The sequence below is a fragment of the Ovis aries genome, chromosome 3 (assembly GCF_016772045.2).
Source record: "Ovis aries strain OAR_USU_Benz2616 breed Rambouillet chromosome 3, ARS-UI_Ramb_v3.0, whole genome shotgun sequence".
Taxonomy (NCBI): Eukaryota; Metazoa; Chordata; class Mammalia; order Artiodactyla; family Bovidae; genus Ovis; species Ovis aries.
The window spans coordinates 173,850,375-173,877,754 of NC_056056.1; the positions used below are offsets into that span (position 1 = coordinate 173,850,375).

Genomic DNA, 27,380 nt, shown 5'->3' on the forward strand with positions numbered 1-27,380 from the left:
AGTAATCTCTCTGCTTTTTAATACGCTGTCTAAGTGTGTCATAGCTTTTCTTCCAAGGATCAAACATCTTTTAATTTCATGGCTGCAGTCACCATCTGCAGTGATTTTGGAGCCCAAGAAAATAAAGTCTGTCACTGTTTCCATTGTTTCCCCATCTATTTACCATGAAGTGATGGGACCAAATGTCATGATCCTAGTTTTTTGAATGCTGAGTTTTAAACCAGCTTCTTCACTTGCCTCTTCCATCTTCATCAAGAGGCTCTTTAGTTCCTCTTCGCTTTCTACCTTAACAGTGGTGGCATCTGCATATCTGAGGTTATTGATATTTCTCCTAGTAATCTTGATTCCGGCTTGTGTTTCATCCAGCCTGGCATTTTGCATGATGCACTGTGCATATAAGTTAAATAAGCAGGGTGACAATATACAGTCTTGACGTACTTCTTTTCCAATTTTGAACCAGTTCATTGTTCCATGTCCAGTTTTAACTGTTGCTTCTTGACCCTCGTAGGATTTCACGGGAGGCAGGTGAGGTGGTCTAGTATTCCCATCTCTTTAAGACTTTTCCACAGTTTGTTGTGATGCACACAGTCTAAGGCTTTAGTGTAATCAATGAAGCAGAAGTAGATGTTCTTCTGGAATTCTTTCGCTTTTCCTATGATCCGACATAGATTTTGGCAATTTAATCTCTGGTTCCTCTGCCTTTTCATAAGTCAAATTAATAGACTACTAAGCCATATTCCACATATGACTGAATTAACTTAGTATCAGTTATTGCTGTCATCATCCCTTGTAGCAAAACACCCCATTTCTTCATGATAACTGTCAAGGGCTTCAAGGCACAGAAAGAACAAGGTTCCTTTTGTTTTTCTACTGGGTGGGAAGTAGATTGCATTTTATGTTTTCAGAGAATTGCTGCACAGATTAGTTGAGCATCTACGTGGTGTCAGGCATTCTGCTACATTTTATTTATTCACTGGGATTCAGTCTCCATTGTTGGGTGCACTTAAGTTTTAAATACATGAAGCAGCCCTGAGAAGTACAGCATTGCCCTGTGTTGTCCACTTTGGAAAACAGAGACCAAGAGGGGTAGAAAACCTCCCGCCCACATAGTAGTTGCTATTCTACCTTTATTTCCCCCGAGATTCTCCAGATACATGCTCTGCCCCAGACCAGGGCTGCTCTGTCATGGTAGATACTCTGTAAGTGTTGGCTGAGTGAGTGGAGGGGGGACAGGACGTCAGCCAACCTGTGAGGGCATGTTTATTATCTTCTTCCAGAGAGGAAGATTCAGGTCAAGGTCACCCAGCTAGTCAGTGAGTCAAGAATCCATCCCAGGCATTTCCAACTCCTCCAGCCAGTAGAGTTCAGGACCCACAACATCTCCTCTGCAGTTTAGAGGCAAGGGGGATGAGAGTATACACCGAGCCTGTGACCCCCAGGCAGCTGCCTATTCAGGATCAAAATTACCCGTAGGAACTGCAGGGTCCCTTTGAGTAGAACTGTGTTCTGCATTCGCCTCTGCCCGGGATGTGGCTCAAGGAGGAGGGATTGGGAATAGAGAGAGCCCTCCAAACAAAGCCATTCTGCCTGGAGGTTTTCCATCGTTGGTGAGGCCAGGCCTATGTGGACTATGAGTAGGATTCGGGGCTTGGCCAGAGTGTGGCAGACAACCAGCACGGATGCCTGCTGAGGTGGGAGTGGGCAGCTTTCATCCTTCTGGAGGCCGCCCTTGCATCATTCACCACAGAATGGGGAAAAGGTGAAACAGAGCTCTGCCCTGTGGAAAATCTTAGCTTCTAGAAGTGCTGCCAATAAAGTGGCTTTAAAAAAGGTGTAGTTTTATGACTTTCAGGCATAGCACATAGCCTAAAAATAAGACCTGTTAAGTGTTAATACAAAAATTATCTGAGAAGATTACCATTTATGGTTTGCCTCTGTTAGGTTGTTAGTAGAAGCTCATAGGTTCCCGCCTCATAGGTTGTTAGTAGAAGCTTGGTAGCTATTGTCTGGATGAATGAATGAAGTAGCGAGGGAATGAATGAATGTGTGAGTGAACACATGCATTGACACCTGTGGGACAATTCATTCCTATAGGATATTCACCCCTGGATTCAGTTCCATCATGCTGGTGTTTCTTAGCCTTAGAACCCAAGCTGGAGAGGCAGCCTGGAGAGGCCTGGAGTCCTACCAACCTGGTGGATGAGCAGAAGGGCAGAGAGGAGAAAGAATGTTCCCATGATTGTTGGCACTTGACTGTAAAAGCACACGGCTGGCAGAAGACCAGTCAGCAGTGGAAACGAAGAAGCCAGGAGACCCAGCAGAAAAAGGGGGAGGGCAGGGCTGCAGATCTCTAAGCTGATGGCAGTGTTGGCAAGAAAAGAGTCTGCAAAACTGTGTCCAGACACATGGGTGTGCCTCCCTTCCAAAGGAGCCCTTTTCTTTCTTGCTTTCTTGAAGGATTACAGGATAAATAGGAATTGATAGGAAATACAAATGGACAGGTGGATGGATGGGTGGATAGATGGATTGGTGGGGATCAACATGGGCTTTATAAAGAACGTTGGTCTTGAGCAGCAAAGCTAACAGCCCGATTCTGTCATCTGTAAAAAGAGAACAATCAAACCTGGTCCTCCCTAGCTCCAAGGGCCATCAGAAAGCTCAAAATAAAAGCCAGACACCTTTGTTCAGTCCTGGTGCTCAGCAGCTGAAAGGAATTATTATCTGGGTCACCTCTTCCCCTCCAGAGACTTATCTATCGTCCCCTGCAATGCAAGTATATTATGATTAAAATGCAAAACATAAGTCAGAATCTTAGTAAACTCTGTGATCACATTGGAATTCCTCCAACGGACTCTACATGGATTTTTCTTTCCTCCTCTCAGCTCCCAAGCTATTTTTCTTATGTTGGAGGTTGCCAAGATTTTATGGCTATTTGGTTATCTTACCCATGCATATGGTTAGCATTAATTTATGCTGAAATAAATCTGTAAACCTTCATCTGTCTTATTGCTCTAGAAGCATTAGTTGTAAGGCCTAAAAAAAAAAATTTAAGTTATGATCTCTGAAAGAGCTGAGGTGCAATCTGCCTGCTTATTATTCCATTTAGCTTGAAATTCTTCTTTTCTACCCTTTGATATTTTTATATAAGCAAATTAGGTTGTTTGGTATTAAAAAAAAGAAACCAAATTATGCCCCTTAATACGTATGCTTGTCTCAAGTTACTTAGAGTTGCTTTGTAATGAGAAAAATTAAGCTGTGATTTATCATCCAGTGATAAATTCTGAATGCCCCCTTTTCCATTGTTAAACATTTCTTGTTAAGGCATGATACACTGAATCAGTGACCGGGGATTCAAACGCTAATTAACTGTATGATCTCAGACAATTCTCTTAGCCTAGCTGAGCTCCATTTCACCTGTAGATAACCAGCTTGGGAAGACTGCTGTGAAGATTAAATATAAAAATGTATGTGGAGTGCTTGGCATATAATAAAACTTAGTATCAATAGATGCTGTGAGGTCATACTACCGTTGTGGTTGTGCTGATGAAGGATTTGGGGTGAGAGGTTGGACTCGGACTTTCCTTTAGAGCAAGTTAGATAGAAGTAACAGCTCCTGGCACTGCTGGCGTTCAGCTCCTGCTCTGTCTCTGTGTTCGTTCCCTGATGCCCGAGTTGATTTGCACCCTTACTCTCATGTTGGGAGTTTCTCAGGCTTATGCTCTGATATTTTCTGATGGCTGCAGAAATTCATTCAGAGCATTTCTATATATGATTCTGTGATTCTGTGACTCTTCCTAAGAAAAGTCCAATGAACACCAGTTCAACCTGTCTTACCATGCTCCAGGGTTAGGCTGACTTGTCTTCCCCAACCAGGTGCCAGCCTAGGAGGACAGCCATTCTGTAAGAGACAGTCCTCTGCATTTCCCAGCTCAACCAGGTGCAGAAGACCCTAATGACCAGGTAACTGGCAGATGATTGTGGTCATAAGTAATAGGTTACTTGATCTGAGTAATAGGTTACTTGATTCTGGTACATACTGCTGCTGCTGCTAAGTCACTTCAGTCATGTCTGACTCTGTGTGACCCCATAGACGGCAGCCCACTAGGCTCCTCTGTCCCTGGGATTCTCCAGGCAAGAACACTGGAGTGGGTTGCCATTTCCTTCTCCAATGCATGAAAATGAAAAGTGAAAGTGAAGTTGTTCAGTCGTGTCCGACTCTTAGCGACCTCATGGACTGGAGCCCACCAGGCTCCTCCGCCCATGGGATTTTCCAGACAAGAGTACTGGAGTGGGGTGCCATTGCCTTCTCTGCTGGTACATACTAGGCCCACACAAATTCAGTTCCTATGTGCTACTCTCTATGGGCTCTTCTTTAAAAATGTATTTTTATTGGAGTATAGTTGATGTTGTATTAGTTTCTCCTGTACAGCAAAATGAATCAACTGTACACATAGCCACTCTTGTCCCATATAGGTCATTACAGAGTATTGAGTAGAGTTTCCTGTGCTATGCAGTAGATGCTTATTGTAGTCGTATGTATATGTCAATCCCAATCTCCCAATTTATCCCTCCTCCATTTCCCATGAGTTTGCTTTCTATATCTGTGTAACCATAAGTTTGTTTTTTATATCTGTGTCTCTGTTTGTTTTATAAATAATTTCATTTGTACCTTTTTTTTTTTTAAGATTCCACATATAAGCAGCAGCAGCATATATTTCTCTCTATCTGACTCTGTGGGCTCTTGATTTAGAATTTTAGGTTCTGGACAAGTCTTGACGTTGTGGAGACCTTTTTAAGACTTTCTATTGTGAACTGGTTTCCCTATGTCTGTCTGTAGGGGTTGGATTGAGACTTGTTTGTGTGGGTCCCAACTTACAAGACACATGGTCCTTCTCGTGTATGGATGCCACAAATCCACAGTTCATGCAGCACTCTCTGAATGTTGCCAGGTACCAGGAGGGGGTGTGATGGAGCCCAGGGTTGCCTGCACTGGGAAGCCAGCAGGGCCCAGGCCAGTTATCACCACTTCTGGGTCATCATTTTTGTACCGAGTGCTTTATGACTTGTTATCTTCTCACTTGAGTGTTCAAGCCAATGGTTGTTGACTGAATTCTCAAAAGCACCTTGCACATTAGAGGTACTAATTCAGTTCAGTTCAGTTCAGTCACTCAGTCGTGTCCAACTCCCTGCGACCCCATGAATTGCAGCACGCCAGGCCTCTCTGTCCATCACCAACTCCCAGAGTTCACTCAGACTCATGTCCATCGAGTCAGTGATGCCATCCAGCCATCTTATCCTCTGTCGTCCCCTTCTCCTGCCCCCAATCCCTCCCAGCATCAGAGTCTTTTCCAATGAGTCAACTCTTCGCATGAGGTGGCCAAAGTACTGGAGTTTCAACTTTAGCATCATTCCTTCCAAAGAAATCCCAGGGCTGATCTCCTTCAGAATGGACTGGTTGGATCTCCTTGCAGTCCAAGAGACTCTCAAGAGTCTTCTCCAACACCATAGTTCAAAAGCATCAATTCTTCGGCACTCAGCCTTCTTCACAGTCCAACTCTCACATCCATACATGACCACAGGAAAAACCATAGCCTTGACTATGGTAAAGGCTATGTAATGTCTCTGCTTTTGAATATGTTATCTACGTTGGTCATAACTTTTCTTTAAAAGTATATAAATTCCGGCTAGCACAGCAGTAATCATGACTTATAATAATGACTCGTATTTCTTGGGCACTTACTGTGTACCACCCACCATTCCAGGTGCTTTACTTGGATTATCTCATTCCACCCTCCCATTAAGTAGACGCTCTGAGGTCTCCACTTTACAGATGAAGCCAAGGCCAAAGAGCTTACAGACTCGCCCACAGTCACAGCTGGAAGGCAGGGGCAAGGACTGGATCCTAGGGTGGTCTTTAGAAACTTCTAGAAGTGAGCAGATGTTAGGAGGTAAGATGGGAGAATGGAGGCCAAAATCAATTTCACTCAAAAATTTTTTTCAAGGAAATGAACTTTTCTGCCTAGAACTGTTATATTCCAGAGAGCACCCAGGCAGAGTTTTCTTTCGTAACTTTAGGTTTTAGATTGAGAAATGACCTAGATTCGGTCTTCTGGTCCACGAGCCACGAATTATCACATGACAACCATATTTCCTCTTGTTTGATGCAGAAGGGTGGGGGGTTAGCGTTCTGTATTTCCTGCCTGCAGCCAGTGTGTGGAGGGGGTAGGAGTTCACACATAAATTTGGCAACAGTGTGGTCATGTTTTCTGTGCATCACTTCCCAGCACAGCATCCGATGGGCCTTACATTCTCAGAAAACACACAAAGGTGTGTGGTTATCTCTGTGTCTGTAAACTGGGGACCCCGTGTGTGCTCTAAGGCTGTCACAGCTAAGAAGGACCTTGGAGACCAGTGCCTCCCATCCTTCCGTTTTGCAAATGAGGTGCAAGCCTTCAGGTGACTCATCCTGCTGGGTTTTAACTGTGGATGAAACATGTGCTGTTAGAAAAGTGGGTTCAGAGAAATTCCTGGAGCTCTCGTCTTGGTCCATGATTTGGCCTCAGCCAGACTTCCTTCCTTCCCAACCTGCTGCCTCGGGACCATCAATCAGCAGTTGCTTCCTACAGCAAACACGCTTCCTTCTGCTCAAACCACATTGGAAGCTTTGTCTGCTTCCAAGGGTGGGGCCAGTGAGTGCCTTAAAGAGCCTCATTTGTCTGTTGTGTTCTGGTTAAGATTGGGGCAGGACTTACCCCCCACCCTCCAGGAAGCTAAGTGCGCCCAGTCCGTTCATGAGTCATTTAACAACCTTTTCTAGAGCACTCGCTATAATTATATGATGAATAATAGTAACTATATTTATATGATGCTTCTCTGTACTTGGCTCTGTGATAAGTGCTGTCATACATCAGCACCCAAGACTTGATCCCAAGGCTGGAGTGGGCAGGAGAGGCACCTGGCCTTTAACATGAGGGAAGGGTTGGGGCTGCCCTGCAGGGAGGGAAAGCCCCAGGAAGACCATGGTGGGGAAGACACAGGCCAGAACAGGCACTATCTGTGTCCGCTTCTGTCCCTGCCCTCAGCTCTGCTGCCTGCACGGGCTTTCCTAGGCCCGTCTCACAAGATCCCTTTCCACCTCTCTTTACTATCCCTGCCCACGCCTCATCCATACCACTTTCCCAAAATTCTACCATATATTGGTTTTTTTATTGTTGTTTCTAAATTTATTTATTTTTTAAATTGAAGCATAATTGCTTTATAGAATTGTGTTGTTTTCTGCGAAACATCAACATGGTTCAGCCATCCCCATCCCACCCCTCCAGGTTGTTACAGAGCCCCGGTTTGAGTTCCCTGAGTCATACAGCAAATTCCCTTTGGCTACCTATTTTATATATGGTAATATCTATTTATCATAGATTTTTGATTTAATACCAATGTGTAGACCTCACAGTTTAGGTCACAACTAGGTTGATTCCATGTGGGAACCTAATGAGACTGCTGGAAGTTCTCAAGAGTCTTTTTGTCTAAGAGCGATTATCTCTCTTCAGGTGGGCTCATACTCTTGGGACTCTGGGTGAAGATTTAAATATAAATGATTCCCAGGTAGTCATAGGAACTCGACTGAGCGGAGAAAGGTTTGGAAAGAAAGAGCAAGAGCGAGCAAGATTTAGTTTTCATTAAAATAACTTGGTGCCTATAAATAAGGTGAGACGCAGTTAATAGCTTTCTATTCAAGGGGTCTTGGCACTCTGGAGACTATGTATGGGGGTCTTTGAAAATTGAGACATTCCTTTCTAGTCACAGCTTTTGTTCATTCTGAGGGTTGAATTAATTCATTTGTAGTTTTCAAGTAGCTAAAACTACTGTTACTTTTTTAAAAAGTTATCTTCACTATTGTTTCCTCTTGGGTAAGAATAAAAGTTGACTTCTGACTTGTGAAAAATGGAAGCATTAAAATCAACATCCAAGGTCATCTGGCCAGTCATGGAGCAAACAGTGTGAAACAGCCTGCTTTCAGAGAGAGAGGAATATCTTAGAAAATTTACTGAGCATAGAGAGGTCCCACAAAGATCTTCATTGTGGCACTGTTTATAATAGGGGATTGTTCAGAGAGTCAAATAAACTGTGTTCATCAAACTATCAACTACGCTGTTCTAATTCAGAAGAACAAGGTAGATCTAAGTCTAATAAAGTCATAGTCTACTGTTGATGGAAAAAAGCTAAAAAATACTTTCAGTCCAATACCATAGATCCCAAGACAATTGCCATATATTTTCTGTGGATGCATTTATAATAGAGGCATATGAATGTACAGAAAATAGTCTGGGAGGATTTTAATCAAACCAAAAGCAATGTGAAAGTGAAAGTTGTTCAGTCGTGTCTGACTCTTTGCGACCCCATGGACGGTAACCTACCAAGCTCTTCTGTCCATGGGATTTTCCAGGCAAGAGTACTGGAGTGGGAGAGGGGACCAGGAATGACCCAGGGAGTTCTACCCTCCTTGGTCCTTAGAGTGGGAAGCCAGAGGATGAAGCTGTTGGCCTGCATACTCCCTGACCAGCTGTGTGAAGCTGGACTTTGGAATTGGCTCTGCCCACCCCTGAGGTCAGGCATCTTTCATCCAGGCAGTGTGTGCCAGTCTAACAGAACACGACATTGTAATAACCGTCAGGGATCCAGCATCCTTACGTAGCACCTGCAGTTAGTCGAGTAGCATTCTAAGTGTTTTATGTATGTTAAGGTCCGTCTAGTCAAGGCTGTGGTTTTTCCAGTGGTCATGTATGAATGTGAGAGTTGGACTGTGAAGAAGGCTGAGCACCGAAGAATTGATCGTTTTGAACTGTGGTGTTGGAGAAGACTCTTGAGAGTCCCTTGGACTGCAAGGAGATCCAACCAGTCCATTTTGAAGGAGATCAGCCCTGGGATTTCTTTGGAAGGAATAATGCTAAAGCTGAAACTCCAGTACTTTGGCCACCTCATGCGAAGAGTTGACTCATTGGAAAAGACTCTGATGCTGGGAGGGGTTGGGGGCAGGAGAAGGGGACGACAGAGGATAAGATGGCTGGATGGCATCACTGACTCGACGGACGTGAGTCTGAGTGAACTCTGGGAGTTGGTGATGGACAGGGAGGCCTGGCGTGCTGCAATTCATGGGGTCGCAAAGAGTCAGACACGACTGAGCAACTGAACTGAACTCATTGAATCCTCACAACCAACCTATGATATTAACACTATTATTATTTCCATTTTACAGTGGAGGAAATTGAGACACAGAGAAGTTAGGTCATTTATCTATTGTCACACTGCTAGCAAATGGAAGGACTAAGTCAGAGCTGTACACTTAAGCTGCTGTTCAGACATAGGATGGTATTATGTACTGAATAGCATCTTCCGTGTCTGGGGATGCTTTTGAGAATGAAGTTGTTGTTGTTTAGTCACTAAGTCATTTCTGCCTCTTTGTAACCCCTTGGACTTTAGCCTGCCAGGCTCCTCTGTCCTTGGGATTTTCCAGGCAAGTATACTGGAGTGGGTTGCCATGTCCTTCTCTAAGGGATCTTCCCAACCCAGGGATCAAACCCACATCTCCTGTTTGGCAGGAGGATTTTTTTTTTTTTTTAACCACTGAGCCAGCAGGGAAGTCCTTTTGAGGACGAAGGGGGCCATTGTTAATACTTACACAGATCACTAGGCCTGAGCTGAAACATGCTGGTCACACCAGGATGTATGGCCACTAAACTGTTTCTCGGCCCTGACAGAATGGCACCTGCCTTTGTAGAGCTGGCTGCTCAGGGGAAGGGAGATGAGTAAGTGGCAGCACTAACACAGTGTGCCATGTGCCAGCACATGGAGGTCACAGTGGCTGGGAGAAAAACAGCAGCACAGAGAAGGGCCCCTGACTTGGTCTCTGGGAATCAGAGAGGGCTTCCTGGAGGAAGGGACAACTAAGTTGACACTCTTGGATGAGTAGGAGTTAGGCAGGCAGAGCTGAGTGTGTTGTGGTGAGAGCTGACCTTGGAGGGACACCAAGGCTTGGGTCTAGAGGGGACATCTCTGGCCTCGGGCACACCCTTCCTCTCTGAAACCTCAAGTCAAATAAGATATGGTTTCTATCAGGGGTTTGCAAACATTTTCTTAGGGCTAGATAGTAAACATTGTAGGTTTTATGGACCAAGAGGCAAAATTGAGGCTGTTGTGTGGAAACCTACATAACTGTGTCAATGTAATCATTTAAAGTATAAGAATCACTCTTAGCCCTAGGACTGCAAACGGGGCAACTGATTGGATTTATCCCTGGGTGGTTATGCCACATTTACCATCTTGCCCAGGTTTAACTGGCGTATCTATTCGTCAAGAAGCTTTGCCGAGTATTACATAGACGATGGTGTAGAATCAGGTACATGACACGATTCAAAACCCAGAGACCCGGCAGCCCTGAGTTCAAAATCATCTCTGCCACCCACCAGCCAGAGGGCTCCCACACACCTTGAAACCTCCCAGAATCTTGGCTTCCTCAGCTTGTAAGATGCAGATGACACCTGCCCCCACTTCCTGGGGCTGCTGGATGACCCAGTGAGCATCCATTGGTTATGTCCCCTTTCCTCTTGTTCAACATCCACCACACACTTATTCTGTGCCAGGCACTGCACCAGGCTCTGAGAGGTCAGAGCTATACCTGGCAGCCAGGACACCATTCACAGTTTCTTTACAATGTATTTTTGGTGGTCATTTCTGTGCAAACCCTGGACCCATGGTCAGGCACACAAGCCCTTGTTCCACCACTACCCTGGTGGAGGGAATGAGTGTGATGTAGGATGTGCCTTCCCCTGGGCCTCTGGCCAGGATTCTACCTGGGATCATGTTCACTTCAATAAAATGAAGCCTGAATGTGACGGAATGGGTGTGAGGTTCTTTGAACTCCTGGGATTAAAAAAAAACCGAGATGTCACCAAAGCCTTCATCTCTGGCATGAGTCCTGGGGGTGAGTGGAGAGTGATTAAAGCCCATTGGTATCTTCCTTTTGCCTCAGAACTTTCTGCCCTCCCTGTGTGCTTAGTCAGAGTGACTTTCGGTTCTCAGCTTTGATGTGGGAATGAGAGTTCCTCAAACCTAAGTCAGATTCCCAGCCCCCACACTGCAGAAGTTGGGAGCTTCCGCTGGTTTAGAGAGCTCCCACCAGACCCTTTGCTGACCAGAGAAGATTCTGGAAGTTACTGGTCCGTGAATCAGCTCTTGGGATGTTGCAGCAGCTAGGGGCCTGGGGAGTTCTTTAGAGATAGATGAATCGCCTTCAAATCCTGGCACTTTCATTTACCAATAAATTGTGTGACCTTGAGCATGTCGTAGTGCCTCCATGAACCTCATCTTTGCCCATCTGTAAATGGACGTAGTGTAGCCCATTTACTTGGTTTGCCATGAGGACCAAGTAGTGGCCATTCTTAGCGGTTAATGAGTATTTCCTGTGTGCCAGCTGCTGTGCTGAGAGCTCAGCTCTTGAAGGTGCTATGAGGTGAAGGTGCTGATCATAGAGAGGTTTCATGTCTGTTCCAAGAACTTAGGCAGTTTGGTTCCAGAATCAAACATCCTTAATCATTAGTTGACCTTGCCCCATTAAGAGACAGAAAACTTGAAAACAGAAACATAGTCCTCAAAAAATGTGTGTGCGTGTGTGCGCGTGTGTGCGTGTGCGTGTGTGTGCGTGTGTGTGTGTGTGATGCAGTTCGACTTCATGAGCAAGCATTTCTTCAACACCCACTCTGCAAAGCCCTGGACACATAAAGACACAGAGGCACTGTTCCTGGCAACAAAGAGGGAGCTCCAGGCAGATACTTCTATCTTGTCTTGTACCTAGTGATAAGAATGCTTCCTTGCACTCAATTCTACCCTCCCTGTGCTTTAACTTACTGTTAAATCATTTTGAAAATTCTGCATCCCAGAGTGTTTGGCCAGAGGTGGGGGAGTCATCCTTGTGCAGAAGCAGCCCTCATGTGCCCTGCCACACTTCTTTCTTGGGCATGTCCAGTCCTTGCCACATACAGGTGTGACTTGGATGTGAGATGGCTGTGCAGTCATGTTCTAGAGTGCCGGGAACAGTGGCACTCTAGAGTGCCGGGAACAGTGCTGGGAACAGCCTGGAAGGAGTAACATTGGTGGAGGTGAACATGTATAGAGGACCTTGTGTAAATGAATGATATGACCCTCCACCCCATTTGGCAGCAGTGCTGGGCTGAGAAAGGGATGCACAGGAAAGGAGTTTATTTTGCCCTCACCAGAGCAGTCATTCTGAGTGTACAGAATATGGTGTTAGACCCCAGGGGGACCCCTAGGTATGTTAAATCACCATCTGCACCCCCTTTGCTGTGTGAAGCCCTCAGTTGGTAGGGGGCTTGGTGAACAGTTTCTAAGCCTTCTGCTTCGTTCCCACCCACTCCATTTCTTTTTCTTTCTCCTCCCACCTCCTTCCCCTTCCCTCCTTACCCCTCCCCACCCCCTCCTCCCTACTTCCTCCCTTCCTTTCTCAATTTGGGAAATTTTGGGAGATAAAGGGAAGTCTGCATGTGCATACTAGGTTGCTAAGTCATGTCTGACTCTTTGTGACCCCCTGGACTGTCTGTCATCCGCCAGGCTCCTCTGTCCATGGAATTCTCCAGGCAAGAATATTGGAGTGGGTTACCATTTCATTCTCTAGGGGATCTTCCCAACCCAGGGATCAAACCAGGGTCTCCTGAGTCTCCTGCGTTGGCAGGCAGATTCTTCACCACTGAGCCACCTGGGAAGCCCAAAGGGAAACTTAGCAAATGATATATTGATAATAAGCACTCTTTTATTCACCATCCCACATTAATGAATATAACATCTTGGCATCTTTGCTGCAGTTCTTTTATAGGTCTGCCATATAATAGAAATTAATTGTCACCCACGTAGAAATCCCTTTTGAACCTCTTCTTTGTCCCTCTCTTCTCAACCTTGTATTATGAATTTACTACAAATCTCAGTCTACGTTTTTACACTTTAACTTCCACTATGTGTAGTCATATATAATATATAGTTCAGGAGTGTGTGTCCACAATTCATATAGATGCCATCATCCTGAATATGTTTTTCTTCAATTTGCCTGTTCCACTCCACCTTGTGTGTTGAGGGTCAGCCTCATGGATCTCTTGGTTTAATTGCTGTGTTGTCTTCCTTCATATGACCATACCACATTTTACTTCTCCATCTCTCTACAGATGGAAACATAGGTTGCTTCCAACTTTGAGTCATTCGAAACAGTGCTGATTAGAACATTCTGGTGCATGTCCACTTCCCATTAAAAGAGTTTCTCTACAATCTGTGTGTCCAGACACCCACCAGCAGTGGCCAAGGGCTTCTATTTCCCTCTATCTTCCCAGCACTTGATTTGGCAGATGTTTTGCACTTCTTATGACCTCTCTATTGAAAAAATTGTAAACTAAGGGAAAAATGAGGAGCTGCTACAGAAATGTCATCAGCCCACAAAAAGGAATACCTTGCAAATCCCAAGATTCGGCATCTTCTTTCCACAGGCTTTTAAGAGATCCTGGCTTCATGAGCCTCTTCCCTTTTTCCTGGAACTTTTCAGCTTTTAGTACAACAACATTGCTTAGTGGCCTTAGCCAAGTGAAGGGTGACTCCCTTCAGCAGTTTCACCAAGTCTTGACTTTCTTCTCTGGGTCATTTGAAAACCATCTGTGCTTCATCTCCCATATGCTGTCAGCACTCGGTCCAAGTCTCATTACCTGCCTCTCACCAGCTGCCCCTCAACCTTACTGGCTTCCTGGCTTCAATTTCCCCTCCCCCACTTTAAGACTTCCGTTCATTTCATATAACCATTTATCAACCAATGTATCCATCCATCACTGACCAAAACTGTGCTATGTACATCTGTGTAACTACAGTTGTGGCCCCTGTTACCTGCTGGACTGAATCCACCTGCCCCGTCCCCCAGCAAGCGCTCCGCCTTCTCTACCCCAGGCATCCAAACTCCTTGCCCACAGTTCTCCAAACACTCAAAACACTGTCCTCACTCTCTCTGCCAAAGTTCCCAGTCTCTACCTATTAAACACTTCGTAGAGGCTGGAGGCTCAGCTCGGTTCCTATCAGAGGGGCTTCTCCCCTGCTCCAAGGCAGACCTGATTTTTTTCTTCCTGTGTTCCCATAGGGCTTTGCACATTGTTACCCATCTTGGCAGCAACTGTGCAAACCCTTCAAGAGCATGACCCACCCTCATTCACCTCTGTAACCTCAAGGCCGAGGGGTGTGTCTGGCATATGGAAGGTGCTTAATTAAAGCTTTTAATGAATATCTCCCAACACCTTCACTGCTGAACTTACCAGTTCAGCATAGGTATCACTGCCACCCAACTGTCCATTGTTTGCTAAAGAAGTTTTCTGTTGAGCAAATTAGTGCTGGAGGCATGTCAGAAGATTTGTTTGTTTAATCTTAAGATAATTGATTCCTTCTTAAAGAGTTTAACTGTAATGTGTGCCAATGACTCTGTTTTTAATCAGGAAATCTTATCTAAAGCAAGCACTGTCCAGTTGAAAACTCTTTTTCAAAGTAATTCAACTGAATGTTATCAGATGTTGTCTTTAATGCAGATCAAACTTTTCTTAGTCCATAGGAATTTGAGAAGGGGCCTTACTGGCTATCTGGTTGATATTTATTAGGCTGCATTTTAGGAGCTCACTGGTTCCATAATGATGAGCTACATCAGAATCCCCTGGAATATTGGTTAAACTACAGAGTCCCAGGCCTCACCCCAGATCTGCTGAACTGGATCTCTGAGTAGGACCTGGAAATCAGTATTTTTAACAAATTCTGCACGTGATCCCAATACACAGTGAGATGGAAAACCATGGTTCCTGACCTGAGCTCTCCAGTATGGTAGCCACGGGTCACGTGTGGCCACTGAGCCCTTGAAATGTAGTCAGTTCAATGTGAGATGTGCTGTTAGTGTTAAATACACACTGAATTTCAAAGACTTAGTACCCTCACGAAAGAGACTACACCATTAATATTTGTTAAATATTGATGACCTATTAAAGCAGTAGTATTTTGGATCTTTTGAGATAAGTTATTGATATCACCCATTTCTCTTTACTCTTTTCATGTGGCTGCTAGAACACTCTAAAGTACCAGAGTGGCCTGCATTGCTTCTCTATGGGATGGCTCTGGTCTGGATTGTCACTAGGAACATGGTCCTTACCTCCTGGTAAATTTCAGACAGTAAATTTCATCACGTGTCTGTTAGATGAATGAATGAAGTTGACCAGTAACACATGGCTTCCTCTTACCTACTGTGGGACCTCAGATAAGCTGTTTCACTTCCCTGGGCCTCCATTTTCTCATCTGTAAAATAAGCAGAGTAACCAGAGCCCTCATTTTCTGCCTTCTGATAGATCTCTTCAGTGATTTGGAGAAGGAATTTTAGTCTTCTGCTTCCAGGGACTGCAAAATATTGCTCATTGTGGGCAGGGAATAATGGTGTCCCCAGTTTACTGAGTGGTAAGGTCAGAGCCTCACTGGAACCCTCTGTGATTTCATATTCCATTGCAGCCCTTCCCAGATTGCCTCTGGGTTTCACGTAGAACCGAGAATAGTCTTGCTGCAGTGCCCATCTTTCTCACAGCTGTCCCCACATAACTTCTGGAATTTATTATTTTCATCCCCTCACCCATAATTTATGACTCAACTCTAGAAATATCAGGTTACACATCAGTTTTTTCCCCCCCCTCCTACATTTTCTTTGAAAATTATGTATTCATGAGGCTCTGTGGTGGTCAAATGAACCATTTCCAAAATCAGATCATCTGGGTTCAAGTTCTATCCCGCACCCCCCACATCTTACTATTAGAGTTATATGACTCTGGGCAAGTTACCTCAGTGCCTCATTTTCCTCATCTGTAAAGTGGGGAAAAAAATGCTAATAATTAATTCATGTAAGAGAAGGTTACATGAACATAATGTATGCAGAGCAATTAGCATGGTTCCTGGGACCTGGTAATATATTATTGTATATAATTATATCATAATTCATATATCTGTGCTGTGCTGTGCTAAGTTGCTTCAGTCGTGTCCGACTGTTTGCCACCCTGTGGAACTGTAGCCCGCCAGGCTCCTCTGTCCGTGGGACTTTTCAGGCAAGAATACTGGAGTGGGTTGCCATGCCCTCCTCCAGGGGGTCTTCCTAACCTAGGGATGAAGCCACATCTCTTAGCTCTCCTGCACTGGCAGGTGAGTTCTTTACCACTAGTGCCACCTGAGAAGCCCAATTCATATATATATATATATATACACATTTATATAATTATGCTGTGCTTAGTCACTCAGTCGTGTCTGACAATTTGTGACCCCAGGCTCCTCTGTCCATGAGAATTCTCCAGGCAAGAATACCAGAGTGGGTTGCCATGCCCTCCTCTACGGGATCTTCCCAACCCAGAGATCAAAGCCAGGTCTCCTGCATTGTGAGTGGATTCTTTACCATCTGAGCCACCAGGGAAGCCTATATATGATTATGATATTGATTGTATTTTCAAAACGTATATTCTGTACCCACTCTATGCCAGACGTTATAGGGCTATTGCCCAATATTCGAGACAGAGAAAGTTTTACCCCCATTACAGTAGCTTTTGGGGAAAATGGCAATGCAAAAAGATCAAGGGTGTGAGTATCCATAAGATTCACAAAGAAAAAGTCAGAGGAGCTGGCCAGGCAAAAAATGTAACAACAACAAAAATAATAGTAATAATGCTAAATGCCTGCCGTAGTCTAGTCTGATTACACTTTGGGTACATACATGCTCTTATTTCATCTTTATAATTGTTCCATTTGACACATGAGAAAGCTGAGTTTCAAAGGCTGAGCCCAAGGTTGACTTACTACCAAGTGGCGGAGCTGAATCTAAACTCAAGGCTCCACCTGCAAGTCCACTGTTCTTTCTCCCACCTCTAGCTCTCTCCATTCAAGTGATGTGGTCATTTCTTCTGATGCATCTGAAAATTTTCTTCTCCTATAATAAGACACTTTCTTCCCCAACATTATTGAAGACCAGGTAAAAACAAATCACTGAGGTTAAAACCAGTAGCCCCCACTTCCTGTGAAGTGTACCCCTCAGGCACATTGTGGGTAGGCTGTTCTTTTAGTATCAGGGGTCTGGTGATGGTTAAAGCTGGGCTGCCAGGGTAGGTGGAGCGCCTTGTCATGCATGAGGCTAGGAGAGGCTAAAGGTGCAGCATTCAGAAATAGTCCCCATTTTGAGAGACTGGTGAGGTCCCTCCAGGTGAGACTTTAGGAAGAAGTCAGAGATGGAGCTGGAAATCAGACAGGAAGCTGGAACCTAGGCTGCTCAAAGTCCAGTTAGTGTGTTCGGTTCTGCTCGGACTGGGCAGGGAAGATGGATCCTGGTGTCCACGTGGGGGCTGGGGCATGGCAGGGGCACGGGGTGGCCCTGGCCACAGACCATCCTGTGTTTCCCTCACCAAGTCCTGGGCTCCACTGTTTCTCTGAGCCGACCTCTCTTGGGGTTGGGGTCAGGGTGGGCTCAGCAGACTCCTGATAGCCAGGCTGGACTAGAGTGGGCAGGACTCACAGATCCACGTGCTGTTCCAAGCAAGTGGTCATCAAACTCATCTTGGATTCTGAAAGTCCATCTTTTATTCGTTCAACAAGCAGCCTGAGAAATTCTTCTCTCTTCCGTTTTCAGAGATCCTTGGAGAGAGTTTCTCCACCTTGGGTAAGTCACAATAACGTCTCCTTCACCTTGCTGTTTACAGGTTACCTATGGCCCACTTCAAAGACAACCTAATGCCAACATATTCCAGGCGCTTGGTAAACAATAAATGCTAACAATTAGGGAGTGCTTACTGCGTGACAGGTAGCATTTTAGGTATGCTCTACTATTTCATTGAATCCTCTCAGCAATTCTGTAAGAGTTCACGGTAGCCCTAATTTAGAGATAATGGAAATGGCACAGAGAGGTTGAGTCCTTTGCTAAAGTCCCACAGCCAGTGAGGTCAGAAACCCTGGTGGCCCCAAACCTGAGCTCTGAACGTGGCCACGAAGATGCAGACCTCTGTGAGGAATGTTGGAGGACTGAGCCCAGGTGATGCCTCAGGGTCCGTCAGGAAGCTTCGAAAAGGGCTGAGGCAGCCTTTCTTCCCTGGAGATTGAATGACCTCCAGCCTGCTGCAGTGGATCCTCTCTCTCGCCTGCTCCCTCAGCTCCTGCCCAGATCCCTCCCTGCCCCCAGCAGTGTCTGAAAGCACAGCGCAGACATTAACTGGTCCCCTGTTATTCGTCTTAGCTGGTGTTGGCTCAGGCAATGCAGTTTAGACATGTTTCCAGGAGCAGACAGCGGGTCAGTGAGAGTCGATAATGGATTCCAGCAGATTGGATTCCATTCAGGTTGGATGCGAGCCTGGCGTCCAAGTCCTCCTCATGCACTAGCAGCTGCTGGGTGCTGCCCCCAGGGAGGGGCCTGGGCTGCGGGGGCGCCTGGGGGCTCAGCAGGCGGGTGGTCAGGGCTGATCCCGGGTCTCTGATCTCCAGGTTCTCCCGGGTCTTCCCTTGTCATGATGCCCTCCCATGCCTGCTGGCTCTCACAGAGCCGGGACATTTTGTTTCTGGCTACATTTGCTGCAGCCATGTCAGCTCATAGTAGGCACACAATCGGGTATTTGTCGAATGAAGCACCGGCAGTTCCTGTTCAGAGTATTATTTGGCTGACACAGGGGCCCCCTGGACTTCAGTCTTCTCTTCCATCTGCTTCTTGGATGTCTTCATTGGACACTGCGTGTTTAACATGCCAGAAACTGCAGAAAGCTGTTCAGCGCACATCTCCCACCTCAGGTCATGGCAGCCCCCTCCTTCCAGCTGCTCTGGGCAGAATCCTCAGAGCCCACGTGGACACTTCCATTTTCATGCCACATTTCAACCCGTATGCAGTTCCTCTCAGCTCTGTCTTCAGTATAGTCCAGGAATGCAATGGCTTCTTCCCCCAGCCCACCCTACTGCTGTCTCTTTCCTCCAGTCCCACCTGGACCCTCCTAGCTGCCATCCTTTTCCACCAAAGGACATTCAACTGCTTCAGCCAGAGATGTTCTAGAATATAAGTGAGAGCCTGCCATTCTTGCACTCACATCTCCACCTCCCTGTGAAAGGCCTGGGTCCTCCCCAAAGCCTGGGATGCCTGGCATTCCCTACCCCATTGCAGGCTCACTGTGGTTCTTTGAACATGCCAGGCACACACCTGATCGGCCTTGGTCTTGCTTCCCCAGATATACTCCTGGTTAGCTTCCTCACTTTCTTCAGGCTTCTGCTGAGGAATCACTTGTGATGCTGTGAGGATTAATGAGTTAACATGGGCAAAGCATTCAGGATAGCGCTTGGCTCATTAGTTGTTAGTTACTGCTCCATTCTTATAATGGATCCTTAGTGCCTCATTCATAGCAGACACTCAGGTTGGTCATTGGGCTACGCATCCAGGGCCTGGCCCAATTGGCCTGTCACCAAATGGGAACTCAAACGTTTGTTGAACTGAAAATATAGAGATGACCAAAGTGAAGCAGTGTACACCCTGCCTGGCACAGACTATGAGAGCTTAACAGTTTGGGGAAAAGTTGGAAACCCATTGTTTCTGTGTCCTCTGGAGGCAAAATTTTGTGCCTGTCCCCACTGCCCCTGGGGGGCTTGGGTCTTCCCCAGGGCCTCACCCTTACTTCCTGGCTCCAGCTCAAAGACATCAGGAAAGTCTTTGATGCCTCAAAGACTCCCATCAAAGATGAGGAGTGCTGGCAGGAACTGAACCCCTGAGCAGCCTTGTGGAGTGGCCGAGGCTGTGGGGAGAGGGAGAGGGTGACGGAATGGGGACAGCTCTCCCTGCAGAGGTGACCCCTTGTGCTGGGCCTGATCCCCCTCATCTCGCACACTTCCTGTTCTGGGAACTGTTGCTGGTCAGGTAGGGTTCGAGAGCTGGGACCTTTTGCCTTAACTTTCTTTTCTCAGCCCCTCCTCAGAAGCTTTTGCCCTAAAGAGTCCAAAGATCAAGACTGTGGCTCGAGTCCCTTGGTCTCTTTCCAGGGCAGAAAAACCTCGTGAATCTGCTCTCTGTTTAGAGTAGCTGCTAATTTGAAGCAGCTGCTATCCCCAAGCAAAACTACTCTGTAGGTGTCCCAGAACCCCAGCCCTCAGAGGTCTGCCCTGGTTAATTTGACCTCGGCTGTTTGTCGCTGAGGTACAGAGGGAAATGGGAGGTTGTTGTGTCCCCTCCCTGGGCCCCCGTGACCCCTTGGACTGCTCCTAGGGGCAGCTTTGCACACCCAGCTTTCACTGCAGGGCACCCAATAGGGGGTACTCAGTGCATGGTTTCTGCCTGTTTATGTTCCATGTGCCCCAGTGTGTTGGAAAACAAAATGCATGGAAACTGCTTATGAATAAAACTACACCGTGAAACTGCCCTCCTGCTCAGAGGGGGTGATCTGGTTGTTTGTCAGAGAAGCATCTTTGGTGCTGTTAGCAACACCCCTTTTTTAGGCAAAACAAAGAGCAGCGCTCTGTGCCCACGGAGCTTGCTCTTGGGTGATCTTAGTTTGGGTCATCTGCTTTATGCAACAATTAATTTTTTAAAAAATTCTATTGAAGTATAGTTGATTTGCAATATTGTATTAATTTCTGCTGTATAGCAAGCTGATTCCGTTATATGTATTATTTTTCATTATGGTTTATCACAAGATATTGACTAGCGTTCCCTGTCCTACACCAGTAGGACCTCAGTGTCTGTCCATCCTATAGATGAGAGTTTGCCTCTGTTAATCCCAAACTCCCAGTCCTTCCCTCCTCCATCCACTTCCCCCTTGGCAACCACACATCTGTTCTCTGCATCTGTAAGTCTGTTTCTGTTTCGTAGATGTCTTCATTTTTACCGTATTTCAGACTCCACGTGTAAGTGAATATGGTCTTTTTCTATTTCTGACTTACTGCACTTAGTGTGCAACATTCCTGTTTTGTGGGTAGAAGCGTCAGGCCGTGTGGGTTTGGAGTCAGGGAGACCCAGATCTCAGCCCCCAATCCATCACGTATTCACTGTGTCTGTTTCGCTTCTCTGAATCTCTATCTTACCATCTCTAAAATGGGAATCATAGTACACACCTGGCAGGATTTCTGTGAGCACTGGAGACCATGTTGGTACAGAGCCCAGCACCCAGTAGGTGCTCAGGAAAGAGGAACATTATTCATTGACTCATGCAACAGCTATGTATTGAGCACTAGCTGGGGAATGACAGTGACAAAAATCCCTGTCCTTGTGGAGTTAATGTTCTAGATGGGGAGTTGGATAACTGGGTAAAGAGGTCTAATAGGTAAGTCAGGAGGAAGGGCTGCAGTTTAACTAGTGTGGGCAGGGGAGACTTGCTGAATAGATGATATGTAAGCAAGAACCTAAGGCAGAGCGGGAGCTGGCCACGCAGATCCCCTGGAGAAGCAGTGCTGGCCTTGAAGGGGAGGCTTGCTCACCATCTCTGGCGCTTTCGACCTGAACTTTCCTACATGTGGTCTCTGAGCCCCGTTGCCTGGTCTCTGCCCCTTCATTTCTGAGCCTTATTGACCAGTCCAATTACCCTCCACGAGATTGACTATGTCTTCCAGGAGTTTGTCCTAATAACAGAATTAATCAGACCAAATGTTATTTTGAAATGTTCCAGGGAAAGAATGAATATGTGCCCATGTAGGGCTGCCAAATTTTGATGTGAAGTATTTGGGCAACATGTAGCTGAAAGGAGAGAAGGGAGCGAGGCCAGAGAAAGATGGATACAATCATGGCCAGTATCTGAGTCAAGGTTCATTTCTAAACTTTGATAGCAGAGACTGCAGAGAAAATACTGGCCAGCCCTTCTCCCCTGCCTCTTGCCATGGCCAGCTCCTTCTCATCTTTTGGGTCACCTCCTCCAGGACGTCCTCCCTGACCAACCACTGAATTACCTTCAAAGATTTTGTCACCATATCTTCAGTGTTTTGGGGTTTGTGGTTTATTTTCTCCTTTAGAATGAAAGTGCCAGGAGCACAGGAAACTTGTTTCCCAAGAACCTAGACTAGTAGTTGGCACATAGTAACTGCTTTATGTGTACTTGGTAAATGGATGGATGAAGTCACTTTACATAGAGCTCAGGGAAGAGTCCCTATAGACCAGTGTTTTCCATACTGCAAGTTACATCCCGTTAGTGAGTTGTGACATCAGTTTCAGTTCAGTCGCTCAGTCGTGTCCGACTCTTTGCAACCCCATGAATCGCAGCACGCCAGGCCTCCCTGTCCATCACCAACTCCCGGAGTTCACTCAGACTCACGTCCATCGAGTCAGTGATGCCATCCAGCCATCTCATCCTCCGTCATCCCCTTCTCCTCCTGCCCCCAATCCCTCCCAGCATCAGAGTCTTTTCCTATGAGTCAGATCTTCACATGAGGTGGCCAAAGTACTGGAGTTTCAGCTTTAGCATCATTCCTTCCAAAGAAATCCCAGGGCTGATCTCCTTTAGAATCAGTTTAGCTGGCATTTGAAAAAGTGAAATAGAAAGAATTTAATATCAGAGTGCACCACACATGGTAAGGATAGGTATTGTTTTAAGAAAAATACATACACGTACATCCATATATGCTGTACGTATATATGCAACGACATGCTTTATTTCTCACTGTGGAGTAGTCAGAGAAGTTTGAAACAGCAGTGAATTCTTCGTTTTCTCAGACTTGTTCTTCAAAAGGCACATTCTTCCCTCAGAGACTGTAAACCTAGTCACATAAAGTTTACATTCTGGGGCCCCAAAGTAGAACTCTAAGAAAAGATTCCTTTGTTTCATATTAGCTGAAAGAAATGAATCTTTCTACTGCAAAGGGGCGACGTAGTCTTCTAAGTCTGCTGACATGCGAGGGCTTGTTTACACACTCACTGATACACACCCACCATCATACAAGCACACACCAACACATATACATGGGTACCCAGACACATCCACACTCTGTACACACACAAACACGTATGTACCCACAGACAGGAACACACAGACACACAGTAATACATATATCTATAAATACAAGCACACATGTATACAATGGCACGTTGGCAGATCCAGACGCACACATTCATGTGTACACAGACGCAGAAACAACACACAGTTATGGACAGGCACGTGGGTACGCAAACACACTTATATCCACACAGGAGCATTCTTACTTCTTCCACTTTGTGCAAGTCTCACCCCCTCCACCTTGGAGACTGCCAGGCCATTTTCAGAGGGGCACCCAGGCAGGGTGCCTGTAGAGCCCAGGCTGCCCCTGACCAGCGTCTGTGCCTGCTCGGTCCAGCAGAGTCCACAGCCTTTGCATTTGAACTCCCCGACTGGCTGAGTGACCTGGGTCAGGTTACTCCATCGCATGGAGCCTGATCCCTCACCTGGGAACTGGGGTGGGTAGCACCTGCTTCACAGGGCTCAGAGGCAGTGGGACAGGCTGAGAAGGGGCATGGCCCACTCGCCAGCTGCCCCCGCAGGAGCATCAGGACTCACCGCGCCACTCTCTCTAGGCGATGTTGGATCAGCGCCCTGGCCCTCCATGTTTCTGTTGTAACAAGGGGATCCTCTGGCAGGATCCTGAGAGGAGAACTAAGATCTGCAGGGGGATGTGGGCACAGTGGCTGGTGACGCTTGTCACACACTCCATATCCCAAGGCTGCAGTTCCCCCATCTGGCCCCGCCCAGCCCACACAACCCCATGCTGTCCTTTGGGACCGTTTCTCTCAATTTATGGAGTAATGCCAGTCTCAATTCTTGAGAAGTTAGCCAGGCTCTCCCTAGAAAACCACCCTCTCTGCCGTTGAAAGATCTCCCTTTGAAATGACACCTGTGAGTTCTCGGATGGATCCACTCTCCCTCGGGCTTTAGAAGCAGCTTCACCGTGTCCAGACGGCTCTGGTGTGGGGAATCCCATGTTACCTGCACTGGGATCCCCTGAGGTCTCCCTGGGGTTCACTGACGCACATCAGTTGCAAAGATTGTGTCAGTTTCCCCTTCAGCGAGGAGATAACAAGAGTTGTGAATGTGGGGAGAGAGAAGGAGTCACCAGGATGGGGTGGGGGTGGCGGTCCTCATCCAAAGACGTGGCACGTCCAAACAGAGCAGCCGAGATACGGAGAAATGGTGTATCCCCCGAGTATTTTCTGTTTTACATTTTGCCTCCAGAACAACGCAGAGCAGCAGATGTCAGTGACAAAGAAACTGAAAAACAAAGAAAGGCATAAAACGTAACCAGAGAGCAGCAGAGTTTGTCTGCCATCTGGCGCTGCCTCCTGGCCATCCCGAGCCTACATCCATCCATGTGTGGAGAACCTGTGAGCTGCCACAGACCTGCCATAGGCCCTCCGTGGGCACGGCCTCCCCTCTCCTCTCTGCTTCCTGTCTGTCATCAGCCAGCAGTGAATGTTTATCGACCCTCTGATATGTGCCTGGCTCGTGCCAGGTGCCCCTGGGGACAAGAAAGTGGAGGAGACCAACACAGAGGTCTTCATCAGATGGAAGGACAGACATTACCCGAATCCTGACAGCCCTGCCGCTGGGCATGCTGGGAGGTTTGTTTCTCTACCAGTTCAAGGCAGAGCCAGGGAAGCTGAGTGAATTGGTTCAAATGAAGTGGTTAACTGGGGACAGCTCCTTTTGTCCGGGCCACCTCCCTTTTGAGGGAAGGACTCTAGTGGCCCACCGAAAGAGCCCAGAAAGTTGCAGTCCTGGGGGGTCAGGTCAGCACATATAGTTCTTTCATTTAGAAGCCAGTCACAGAGAACCACATTCTGTATGATTCCATAGGCAAATCCGTAGACACAGGCCATAGATTAGTGGTTGCTCAGGGCGAAGGGGCCCAGGGGCTGGGAGGTGATGGCTATGGAGAGCCTGAGAGGAACGGGGCTTCTTTTCAAGTAATGAAAACGTCCTGAAATGAATTGTGATGATGGATGTCCAGCTCTGTGACTGTTGAAACCCGTTGAACAGGACGCTTTAAATGGGCGAATTGTAAGGCATGTGGATTTTATCTCCAAAAAGAGGGTTTTCGATTTCCCATTCAAAGTCGAGCCCTCTTCCATACACACTCCCCCGCCCCCGCCAGTCAGCAGGCCTCTCCCGCAGCTGGAGCAGGTTCTTGTGCTTTGTAGGGGCATTATGGGGTGGAGCAGGGGCAGGAGAAGTGGAGAAGATGCAGGAAGGTCCCTGCACGAGCGGCACAGTCTTGAGTCGGCCTTGGCTCCCTCTAGACCCGGCAGGCTCTCGCTTTTGTGGGGTGTTTGGAGACTTCTCAGTCCCCGAGGATCCCTCACCTTCATTTTCCGTAATGCGGCTCTTTTTCTGCTTGTTGCTGCCACTTCGTTCCTCAGGACTGAGGATTCCATAGTTACCCTGTGGGCGGCCCAGGAATGAGCCTAGCGGGATCTCCTTGGGCTGGTAGGGGTGGGTATCTGTCTGGTCCTGAGGAAGCCACATTCAACCATTTCCTAATGAAGCTGAGCAGGCTGGCTGATCTCCAGTTCAGCACATGTTCGTTCTTGTCAAAGCAGCTCGGAAGTCACAGATTTGAGCCTCTGACGCCGGATAGATGTGGCCTCTCACATGGTGTAGTCACATGGGGCACATATATTAAATTCTTCAGTGATTTCAAAAGCCCCCTCCCTCAATTTAAGACAAAGGGCAAAGCCTCCCAGCCTCTCAACTGGTGTGTGTTTGCAGGTGGGATTTTGGCTCTTTGGTACCTCTCTCTAGTAAACTACTCTAAAACCTCTTTACCATCTCCTAAAACTCAACCCTTTCTTGTGGATGTGGGCCAGGCTGGGTGGGATTGTGGGTCCAGGTTAAGAGTTGGGCTACTCAGCTTTTGGTATCTCCTTTGTAAAGTCTGCCTATAGTCCAGTACCTGCGTTGTAGTGAGCTGTTTCATGTATAATGTAGCTTCGTGCTTCATCGGAAACTTCCATTTCAATATCCTAACACAATTATAAAATATTTGCAGCAGACGGAGATCGTATTCTCACATCTTCCCTGGAGCAGCCGTGTTATGTTCAGTAAAATCATATTCATGCCAAGATGGGCTTGTCCACTGCATACATTTCCTGAGATGCCCCACAAATGCTTTCTAAACGTTTCCCTTGTCAAACAGTGCCTGAACTTTCCAGAGGATTTGATTTTTTTCACTTGCTTATGGATGAGGTTTCTTATGTAGGAGGTCACAGTATTTTTTTGCCCAGCTGAAACACCATTTGAATAGGTTATATAGATCCAAATAAATAACAAACACTTAAAAAAAAAAAAAAAAAACTAAGCAAGTTGACATTGCAGAATTACCCTAGTGTTTTGATCTGTTTGCTGGCACATTTATCCTGAAGCCTCTGGTGAAGATGTCACAAGAAGAGGCTAGAAAATAGCATTAGAAACTATCCCCTTTCCTTCCTCCATGAATAAACAGCCAGGCTAATTCTTTTTAATGCCCTTAGTGTTGACTTTACAATTATTCTTAGGAAGGACCAAAGGACAACATCAGCCAGTTTATAATTGAATCCAAATTTGTGGGGGAGGGGTGGAGGCCGAAGTAGGAGGGGAGAAGTTTATTCTCTTCTCAGCCATGTGCAGTGTCATTTTTAAGCCATGCCTTCAAGGGTGAATGTAAAAGGGACTTCAAAGGGCAAAGTCGAGTTGCCAACCAGACTCTTTGAAGATGAAGGATGCTTTTGGAAAGAGCTTTGAAAGGAAACAACTAAGACACAGAACCCTGATGAAAACGTCGCATCGCTTGGTTCTGAGTTCACCTTTGGCTCAGGTTCTGACCCGTTTACCCTGTCTCTCTCCAACAAGGAAAAATGAGAATCCACCATAGATGGGAAAATCTTCCTTGACACTTGAGTGTAGTACATCTGATGCTTTCTCTGACCCCAAAGAGTTAACTTTATGGGCGGGACAGAATGATGGACACCAGATGTAATTTCGGAAAGTGGAGTCGTGTTAGAAATGTGTTGATTGGTGCATGCGTGCTAAGTCGCTGCAGTCGTGTCCAATTCTTTGTGACCCTATGGACTATAGCCTGCCCGGCTCTTCTGTCCATGGGATTCTCCAGGCAAGAATATTGGTGTGGATTGCCATGCCCTCTACCAGGGAATCTTTTGGGTGTGAGGGTAAATGAAGATTGGGCTGAGTAGGGTCAGGAATGAGTTGTTAGGATGAAAAGTCATACTGAGAGCTCCCATTTTTTAAGTGCTTGTTCTGTACCAGGCACCGAATGAGCATTATTTTTTTTTTAAGTTTTTTGAATATTTACTTACTTATTTGACTGTGCCAGGTCTTCAT

At 46.4% G+C, this 27,380-nt stretch overlaps 1 protein-coding gene across 4 annotated transcripts in view; it reads left to right on the plus strand.

Annotated features, from left to right (window-relative positions):
• The window catches only part of CHST11 (carbohydrate sulfotransferase 11), a 267,079-nt gene that overhangs the window by 191,074 nt on the left and 48,625 nt on the right, over positions 1-27,380 (plus strand). For 2 of the 4 annotated variants that reach the window (XM_042247160.2, XM_042247161.2), the window contains exon 3: positions 17,720-17,749. The exons of the other annotated variants lie outside the window; for them this stretch is intronic. In XM_042247160.2, the coding sequence (XP_042103094.1) occupies positions 17,720-17,749 (30 nt within the window). The remainder of the gene's footprint in view (positions 1-17,719; positions 17,750-27,380) is intronic. 4 annotated transcript variants of the gene reach the window in all.